The 10333-nt window shown below is 41.0% G+C and overlaps 2 protein-coding genes across 3 annotated transcripts in view; one reads left to right on the top strand and one right to left on the bottom strand.

The window, feature by feature from the left end:
* The window catches only part of esr2a (estrogen receptor 2a), a 16687-nt gene extending 12149 nt beyond the window's left edge, over positions 1–4538 (top strand). Inside the window, 4 exon segments of the mRNA XM_020603920.1 lie at positions 375–508; positions 1991–2081; positions 2083–2172; positions 2503–4538. Of these exon segments, the coding sequence (XP_020459576.1) occupies positions 375–508; positions 1991–2081; positions 2083–2172; positions 2503–2683 (496 nt within the window). The 3' untranslated portion in view covers positions 2684–4538.
* Positions 4539–6193: 1655 nt separating this feature from the next.
* Positions 6194–10333, bottom strand: part of LOC109962307 (nesprin-2-like) — a 25225-nt gene continuing 21085 nt past the window's right edge. For both annotated transcript variants that reach the window (XM_020603888.1, XM_020603889.1), the window contains exons 22-25: positions 8167–8295; positions 7321–7512; positions 6653–6735; positions 6194–6490 (exon numbers count right to left, since the gene is read on the bottom strand). In XM_020603888.1, coding sequence (XP_020459544.1) covers positions 6280–6490; positions 6653–6735; positions 7321–7512; positions 8167–8295 — 615 coding nt within the window. In that variant the 3' untranslated portion in view covers positions 6194–6279. The remainder of the gene's footprint in view (positions 6491–6652; positions 6736–7320; positions 7513–8166; positions 8296–10333) is intronic.

Raw genomic sequence — 10333 nt, 5'->3', positions numbered from 1 at the left:
AAACTACACAATTCTTTCCAGGAAACATCAGAGGAATTTACTCAGAAAATACAGGCATGCAATTTAACGTGTTACCAAAAGTACATTTTGTGCAGAAAGACACATTATCTAATCTGCAATTGGTCAAGGTGGAGCAAATTTTAACTGTGATACACTGTTGTGGTTTAATCTTTAACAGAGCGTCATATTTTAAAAACATGTTTTTATCAAAGATTTTAATCCAAAAAGCCGTCAAATAAATGAACTGGAGTAAAAAGCACTAGAATATATTACTCTAAAAATGTAGAGAAATACAACAGGCAAAGTAAAGTTAGACAGAAACCCAGAGTTATTGGCGATGATTAACTGTTGGTGTCTGTGTCTTTGTGTGGTAGAGAAGAGGGCTGCTCCGTCCAGGGCTTCGTGGAGATCTTTGATATGCTGATAGCTGCCACGTCCAGGGTGCGAGAGCTCAAGCTGCAGAGGGAGGAGTATGTCTGCCTCAAGGCCATGATCCTCCTCAACTCCAGTGAGTGCGTGTGTGTGGGTGTACATCCTAGTGGTGGGAATCTTTGGCGAACTCTCGATTCGGATTCTTGGCACTACGAGTTTATTCAGAACAATTTTAAATTAAATGATTAGATTCTAGTTTACCGTCATACAACTGATTTCTGTGGCCACTGAGCTGCTAATGAAGCTTAACAGACAGTTAACTGGTTCTGATGAGCATCAAAACCAAACACTTTACATACTGCTACCCAGTGGTAATAATGTCAATGTGCCAATCTGCATTATGAGTACTTTTACTGTTGGTACTTTGGTTATATTGTGCCTTTATTTAAGTAACGATTTGAATGCAGGACTTAATATTTTTCATTGTCTGTGCTGTACTGCTAGCACTCGGTTGTGTTGTTAACATTACGTCTGCGGCAGCTGAGAACAGTGTCTGTGCTGCAGCGTTGCTACCAGAGAAAACCAGCATGATCCAAAATGGGCACTGAGCCATAGGAACCAGCTGTTTACTTTTTTCTACCAATCTGACTGAAGATGAAAGTTATGACCACAGATGTAAAACACAGTTCTAGTATGTGCGCGCTGTCCATGTGCAACACTGGCTTTTCGGTTGACTTCCACCTTTTTCGTTCTGTCAATATTGTGACAAATCGATTTTTAGCATTTGAGAACCGATTGATCATAGAAGATGTGAATCACTGTCCTAATGTGAATCATTTTTTCCCCCTCCAACCCCTAGTAATCCACTCTCTCCCCCGTGTGTTCAGCCTGCGTCCTCGGTGTGTGTGACACCACAGGCCAGTGTCTGACTGTTGTCTCAGCATGTAATCCTACCTGTGTGTGTGTGTGTGTGTGTGTGTGTGTGTGTGTGTGTACAAAGGGTTGGCAAGGGGACCAGCCAAATGAATTACCAGTGTGGGAGCACTGTTTATAGCTTGTCTCTGCTCAAAGCGCAGTGTAACATTACCTGTGTGAGTCAGTAATGTCTGTCTGAACATCAATATTTAAGCATCCGACCTTGTAACACAACTGAAAGGTTGGACCTTTCACAGATACTTTAGAATAAAGATGTTTTAACTATTGATTTAAATAGAAATCTAGGGTCTTTCCCGTTGCCTGAGGTTTGAGCATCAGAAGGTGTTTCCACACTGGCTTCAGTCTCCGACTGACATTCACAGTACTTGGTTTGGTAGAGTATGAATAACACTTCATACCTGTCTGATGCGGAAAAGGCCTATGAGATTCATGTTACAGCATTTTGCACACATGTATCAGAGTACTTGTATCATGGAACTGTTCAGTTCACAGTTTTAAATTATTAATATAAAAAACACAGCTACTGTTCTCTGTTGTGTCAACAATCCAAGTCAAAATACGTCTATCAGCTTAAACAATTATGGCTTTGTACAGTATTTTTTTATTTGGATACATTTATAATATTTTTGGTTTGTTATGAAATATTTGCCTTGAAAGTAATTCTGTCCATGTGTGTTACCAGACATGTGCCTCAACTCCTCCGAGGGGAACGAGGAGACGCAGAGTCGCTCTAAGCTGCTGCGACTTCTTGACGCTGTAACGGATGCTCTGGTGTGCCATCGCCAAGACTGGCTTGACCTTCCGCCAGCAGTACACCCGCCTCGCCCACCTGCTCATGTTGCTCTCACACATCCGTCACGTCAGGTAGGAAGCACCTCAATTCTTTGAGGTCATAGTTAAAGGTGGTGTTGTACAGGACTACGTTATATTCAGAGGGGTTTCTAATATTCTGACCCTCTCTATGTCAATGGGCAGGACAAAAAGAGACTTGTAATAATGAACATAATTGAATTTATATATTTGACAATCTCACCAAAAACAAACATTTTGAGCTTCTTAAACACACGTTGCATATCGGTGTATATTTGTAACTTTCAGTTTACATCGTTAAGAAAAGTCTCCATTTTCTTTGTAGTATCATCATGATGACAAACACTTGTTTTTATTGCTGTACTTTTCTTTAAAAATGTGTAGTAACAAAGGCATGGACCACCTCCACTGCATGAAAATGAAGAACATGGTGCCTTTGTATGACCTGTTGCTGGAGATGCTGGATGCTCATATCATGCACAGCTCCTGCCTGCCTGGCCGGGTCCCCCAGCGGGAGGGTCCCGCTCAGACCCACAGCGATGGAAGTGGAGGTGAACCCCAGTAGTCGGAGCAGGATTCAATGAATTTTCACTGCTTTGCACAGAACTAGTCCACAGGACTGAGCGCTTGATTGTCTTTGACACTGTGCGCTATTTCTGGTGAACTCATTTTCTGTTAAAGCTAAAGAAAACAGACCGAACTTGCAGGATTGGTTGCCTTACCAGCACATATTGAAAAGCCAGAACAAAAAGAACACTTGCAAATGCCTTTGCACCAGTAGTTACTTAAATGTTGTTGCATGCCATTTCATTCTCTCATTGCTACAGTCGACATCATATGCTCATTGTTTTGCAGAGGTTCGCATGTAGGCGAAGATAAAACGGTGGAAGTAGAACCCTGCCACGTTTGAAGGCGCTCTGACCACATTTTGAGAGCACAAAGGCAGAGTTCTGTAAGCACAGAATCAGATTTGAGAGCTTAATCCCGGCCATGTGTGCACTCAAATTTGAATCTGCGCTTTCAGATTTCTTCACTGGGGTTTGTGTGAAAGTCTGTTTGCACCAAGTTTTAAAAGTGCGCAAAAAAACGCGAGCACTGTTCAGTTTGCATATCAGACTGAATCATGAGCCTAACAGATGAGTTGGAAGTTGAGCAGCAAGAATCCTCCTACTCTTAAATCTGATTCGCAAACTGAAGAGCACTTGAAACTTCATTTGTGCACTATCAAAACTTTTTGCACAGACACACTTTCACACAAACCCCAGTGGAAAAATCTGAGCATAGATTCAGAAATGACTGCATGCACTGATTCTGCACTTTCAAATGCTGAACTGCAAAGTGAGGAGCACTCAATGTAGTTAGAGCACGCTCAAACGTTGTGGCGGGGATTTACTTCCATATAAAATGGTCCCCAAAATATGTAGGAGCACATTAGATTGACTATTTTCACTAATGTAACCCCTCTTTTGTAGTAAAGTCACTTCTTAGAACAGCTGTCGTCACCCTTACATTCAGATGTTACACAGATTACCTAGTACGCTGCAGCTCTGACGGGTAAAATTCAAGCGTTATCATGCACAGACTAGACGTCTTCATGGGTCCACACAAAGACAGTGTATTTTGGGTTAACTGGAATTTAGTAAAGTTGGTCAATTTGTATTGTTCGCTATTCAGTAGTAGATCCCTCTTTTCCAGTAAGGCCACTGATGTACTGGAAGCTACTGGAACAGAAGCTAGCTTTGAGGTAGCTAACAAATGAGTATTATAAAAAATGGAATCAGGACCTAGTTCATTTCTGCACTAGGTTCTGATTCCATCTGAAATCTGACAGCTCGTTTGCAGTAACTCACCAGTCCTAGCTCCATTGTCAAAGACGTGTTTTCTGTGAGGGATCGTAACCACTATTGCTCTTAAGACAATGTTGCACTCATACCTGCCAAGTTTTGCTCGAAGAAAAGGAAAAGACTATTTTTGTATCTTAGAACTTACTAGAATAGCTGTTGTGCGCACAGCTTTGACAATCAAACGCAGGCTTTGAATATAACCCCTCTCTGGATGTCTGTGACACTTTAAAGGAGAATGTTGTATTTTCCCTAAAAGCGGCTGTTGCTACTCTGTTATAGAAACCCAATCCATTGTACGCATACGTGAAATGCAGCTACTTCCTGAGTGGTTAGGGCAAGATGATATAACACTGCTGTAAATTGCTTCTACAACAAATTTGGTAGGCAGCACAGTGGCTAAATGGTGATTGTGTGGCTAGTGCTAATTGTGCTATCACCGTCTCTGTTATAGAGATTCGGGTAAACGAAGTCGTCTTAAGCGTGCTCAGAATAACCATGATTTCAATCAAATCTATCACACTTACACTGGCCACTTTATTAGGTACACCTGTACAATTGTATGCACTTCAATGCAACACTTTCACCTTAACATTTGTGTTTATGAAGCTCAAAGTCTTAGTGGTGAAATTGTCAAATGTATAAATTCAGTTTATTATTGAGGTCACAGTTAAAGGTGGTGGTGTACTGGACTACATTATATTCAGAGGTGTTCCTAATGTCCCGCACATCTACATACATTAAGGTCAGAACATTAGGAACACCTCTGAATATAATGTAGTCCAGTACACCACCACCTTTAACTGTGACCTCAATAATAAACTGAATTTATACATTTGACTGTTTCATAAACAGATGTTAAGATGGAAGGGCTGCATTGAAGTGCAGACAATTGTACAGATGTACCTAATAAAGTGGCCAGTCAGTGTATGACTGAGGCAGAAGGAAAGCATATACAAGGTACAGATTCCTGGGGTAGCCATTACAGCTAACTGCATAGATGACCTGGATGTACAGTATGTTCCTATGCAGGCAGCTGTAATGGCCCAAACATCTGTTGGTGAATCCCAGTTCTGTTTTTGATCGTTCCTGACTCAACGCGGAAGTTGTTCTAGTCCGCCATGATGTCCTAAAGCTCTTGTTTCTCCTCTGTGAACAGAGCAGGCTGCTTGTAGGGGCTATACCAAAGGATGTGAGTGTATCCTTCACAGAAGTGTGTTAATGGATTGACACGCCCCTTTATTAGTTCATGACTTAATTCACAAAGGCTTGGAGTTAAAATGCGCTTCCTCTTGCCTCAGTTTGTCCTTGTGTCTTAAGATGCAAGGAAAAGACAAGTGGGCTGAATGTCAGTGCAGTTACTGGAATTGGGATTCACCATATATCTTGTAACTACTTTTCTTCTAACTTAAAGGACGCAAAATAAATTAAGTTGTATTTCAGCATGCTCGGAGGCTAACTGATGGGCCTTTTTGACTCATCATAACAGGAAAAGCACAGGTGAAACAAATGTTGGTAATGATGGTTTGTTATACCTCTGCCTTTTGCTGTTATGATTTGACAAAATGTCTGCTGTGAAAAAGGTCTGCTGCCATTTAACACAACTTTTCGTTTTCCCAAATTGTTACAGCAGAGGTAGCGATAATAAAATTAGCACTAGCTAATCACTGTACCCACTTTTAGGGGAAATACAACAACTGTGCTTATCCTCCAAGTCCTGTCTGGTGCTTTTCCTCAGCTTTTACTTTTTAATCACCATGTATCCGACTGTATTATCACTGTGTACTTCTTGTTCCTAGAAAATGTCATAGCTACTGCATTTCAGGTGATCACTTTTAATGTGTCAACCTGTAAAACTAAGTGAAACAACTTTTGGATTTGCTATTAATCATCAAACATTAGCTTCAGTCTGCTCATTCGCTTGCAAATCATGTTAGCTGAGGATCATTCATTTCTGTCACATTTGATGTTTACACTGTGAAATAAAGCAAAAATATTGTACAGATATTGTGACACTGGTGCATCTGTCTATCCTTGTTCTGTTTGACATTTTAAAGATCTCATTGACCTTAGTTAAAATGTTTACTACTAGAGAATCAGCAGCTTAAATCCACAAACATTATCCTACTAATTCTAGTTTCAACGCCGCATCAAGACTTGCAAAAATGCCTGCTCACAAGCTACTTGAGACAAACTATCTCCATTTTTGTTCAGAGAATAAATACAACTTTTTTAAAAAAAAAGGATATTAAAATACAATATTTGGGGATTTCAGAAGATTGTTCAGTGTGTTCTTAAAAAAAAATGCTAATTATGACTATCAGGTTGGCGGCGGGCCATTGGTGTAGTGTAACATGGGGTAGAAAGACCTGGCGAAGTTGTTGGTCACAGTGCAGCTGGAGTCACTTGCAGATAGAAGAATCAGACAGGGGAGCAGCAGGAGCAGGAGCAGAAGGAGGTGAAGGGGGAAGGCAGCGCGGAGAACCCGGGAGAAGAAGGACCGAGGAGGGGAAGAAGGTTCTCTCATCTCTCTGCAGAACACCGTAGACAGTTTAACGCAGGAACACACACACTTACTCTGGGATGTATTGTACGCATAAGACTACTAAATAATCATTCGAAAAGCTATACACTTTAAAACTTGAATAGTACAGGATTAATTAAAGATAAAATACTGACGTCGTTCTTTATACCTTTGAGTGGAGGAACCCTTCTTTGAATGTGTGACCTCTGCAGAGGCACTTTGGCCTTGGACGTCCGATACAGATTCACAGCCCTGAATTAAAAACAAGTGAAGACAATATTAGGTTTTCAATTGATTGTGACCCTGAGACCACTGCTGTGGGCTGGACAGACCGGATAGGCACTGCTTTAATTGTGAAAATCATCTTGTGTTTTTAAAATTTTATATATTTACATGACCTTGATTACTCTCAAACAATACATAGAAATATATTTAAAAATTTAAAAAAAGATTTCTACAGTGAAACTACATTATTGAGCGCAGTCATGGACAACATTCAATGCCTTTGTGGACCACCGGGGGGCCACGGACCACTGGCCAAAGGGGAGAAAGAACATCAATGCCTGGATACAGGTTTGGTGCCTCTGAGACACTGCTCTAATCTGACACATACTGTGTAAATCTTCACCAGGAGTACCGTGTACTCTCCTGGTTATAACGGTTGTATGCAACTCTGGAGGAGCTTTTCAAAATCTGAGTCCTCCAACTACATGGAAATGCAGTTTACAACAACCTATTAAAGTGATTTAAATTTAAAAGTCAAGAAAATACTCTATCCACACTTTCAGGACATCATACTAAATATTTAAAATACTGGAGTGTGATTTGTTTTGTTACCAGACGCTGTTGCAGGGAGCTGAGGTCCTGCTCCACCTCTCTCAGCAGCAGTTTCAGCTTACTTCCCGTCACGTGGAGCTTCTCCCGGGCCTCATCGTTCTCCTCCGCCTTGTCTTGGGGCTGGAGCTGAGACCACAGTGCCTGGAGGGAGGCCTGCTGAGCTCGCCGGTCACGGAGCTCCGCCTGCAGATCCTGTACACCACAAACATTAGGGATGGTGGGAGAGATTAAATGACACTTTGAACCTTGGTGTTTAAAAGCACTTTCCTGAATAAGCCTTAGTGATATCATCTTGTCATTTTCAACCATAATCTGTTGAATGTAAAGATTCTGAATGTCACTGTGTGCAGTTAAACCAAAGACATTTTAACAGCCACTTCAGATCAGTAATGACAGGAGTCCACAGGAGTCACAAAAGCACTGCCATCTTATTAGGAGGCTTTGCATTTTCATGTCTCATATAACACCGCCATCTTATTAGGAGGCTTTGCATTTTCCCTGGGTATGTTACATGTCTCATATAACACCACTGTTTCCCTCACTTGTGCCATAGTCGTGCCCATGTAAGATGCGAGGAAAACACGAGAGGACTCAAGGAAACAATTCCTTCATCTGAAACATCCAATCGCCAACTTGTTTCTGAATAAGGAGTGTGTTATTTCAGAAAACTTTCTGTGAAGGATGGTATATTGTGTCCTCGCTCCACAGAGCTGGTATAAGGCACTGGGAATGTCCTACGTCCCTTGGTCATCAAGAATGAGTTCCAGGTCGACCAATTACTGGAACGATCTTATAAGAGACATGAAGTGGAACCCTTGACCCAACAATACTCAGCTATGTACTTACAGTGAGGGTCTTGTGGTGTTGTTGCAGGGCTCTGACAGGTGTGTCTGGGCAACTGATGTCCACTGTGTACCGTCTGCTCTCTGCATGGGCCAGCCACAGCAGCAGGGAGTGCAGGGTTTCATGAAAATCCTGTGTGGAGAAGGTTAAAGGTCATTGCTTACAGTGCAGAATCTAGTCAGAAGTCTTCTTTGCTTTGCCTCCGTTACACTGGCTTCCCTCGTGCACATTTTGACACAGTTACGCAAACACTCATCATTTTGTCTGGAATGAATGGTGACAACTTTATGTACTGTGGTCAACACACACACACACACACAGCTTTTCTGTATTTCTCTGTACACTACAAAAAATTGAAACAAATTGTGTGGCTGATAAACGTCACCATTTGTAGATATTGAAGATAGAGTTTTACAGTAAAACAAGTAATTTACACCAAAGCTGCTAGTTATGTGAAATACATTCACATATCAATTGCAGCAGTGATTTAGAAGTTCCTGTATTGCACCTTTGACCAGACAGCAGCTGTTAGTTATCACAAAAATAACAGCAACAGGCATAAGAAGGCATATGTCAATAAGTAGATGTATTAAAAAATAAAGCCAAGAAAATGGTTATACAGTGATCCCTCACCTATCGCGGGGGTTAGGTTCCAGACACCCCCGCGATAGGCGAAAATCCGCGAAGTAGGGCTTGAAAAGCTACGGTGTTTTTTTTTTCATCGTATTAACTGTAACACTTGCCGTCTTCCGTATGTTCTTTTCGTCCTTCTTTATGTAGCGAACGCTGGATTCATTGATGCCGTAATGGCGGCCGACACTCGCATAACTTCGTCCTTCTTTTAACATGTCCAAAAGTTCAACCTTTTCAGCAATGGTTAGCATCTTCCTACGACGCTTGGGCTCGCTGCCAAAATCCTGGGAAGACGTAGAACGTTTAGGTGACATCTTATGGCTTTAATAAAGGCACAAAAATGCACTAAAACACAGAGTACAAAACTTGGCGTATGTCGCGTACGGATGCGTAGAAGCAAAGTGGGCCCGACTGGAGCGGGAAAACTCGCGGTATTGTGAGGGGCCCGCGATAATATTTTACATATAATATATTTGAAAACCCGCGATATATCGAGAACGCGATAGCAGAACCACGATATGGCGAGGGATCACTGTACTCAATACATACTTCACCCCTAGACACAGTAATAATATGATCTAGGGAAGAAATTCCTAAGAAAGGACAAGACATATGGGTGTATTGAGACAATAAAAGATATAAATGTCCCAATGAAAGAGAATACATAATGAACATATACACAAAAATAATAATACCTAAAAAATATTTTTAAAAATGAAGCTAATAAAAAATCCTCCTTAAGGCCTCTGGGTTCCATTGTGTCCAAAGAGTAAATCCAGTAAGCTTCCCACTGTTTAATTCTAGAAATAATGTCTCCACCTCTAGGAGAAGATTTAACATGTTCACTAGCAGTAAAACCTGCTGATTCATGATTAAATTAGATTTGATCTACACTATGTTCAGCTGAAAATTTCAAATTATTCAAATTCTAAATATTGAAATGATATTTATGTAATACAGTGGGTACGGAAAGTATTCAGACCCCCTTAAATTTTTCAGTCTTTGTTATATTGCAGCCATATGCTAAAATCATTTAAGTTCATTTTTTTCCTCATTAATGTACACACAGCACCCCATATTGACAGAAAAACACAGATTTTTTTGACATTTTTGCAGATTTATTAAAAAAGAAAAACTGAAATATCACATGGTCATAAGTATTCAGACCCTTTGCTGTGACACTCATATATTTAACTTAGGTGCTGTCCATTTCTTCTGATCATCCCTGAGATGGTTCTACACCTTCATTTGAGTCCAGCTGTGTTTGATTATACTGATTGGACGTGATTAGGAAAGCCACACACCTGTCTATATAAGACCCTACAGCTCACACTGCATGTCAGAGCAAATGAGAATCATGAGGTCAAAGGAACTGCCTGAAGAGCTCAGAGACAGAATTGTGGCAAAGCACAGATCTGGCCAAGGTTACAAAAAAAAATTCTGCTGCACTTAAGGTTCCTAAGAGCACAGGGGCCTCCATAATCCTTAAATGGAAGACGTTTGGGACGACCAGAACCCTTACTAGAGCTGGCCGTCC

Source organism: Monopterus albus, unplaced genomic scaffold, assembly GCF_001952655.1.
Source record: "Monopterus albus unplaced genomic scaffold, M_albus_1.0 scaffold63.1, whole genome shotgun sequence".
Taxonomy (NCBI): Eukaryota; Metazoa; Chordata; class Actinopteri; order Synbranchiformes; family Synbranchidae; genus Monopterus; species Monopterus albus.
The sequence above is the reverse complement of the archived record's forward strand: the minus strand, read 5'-3'. Positions and strand labels throughout refer to the sequence as shown.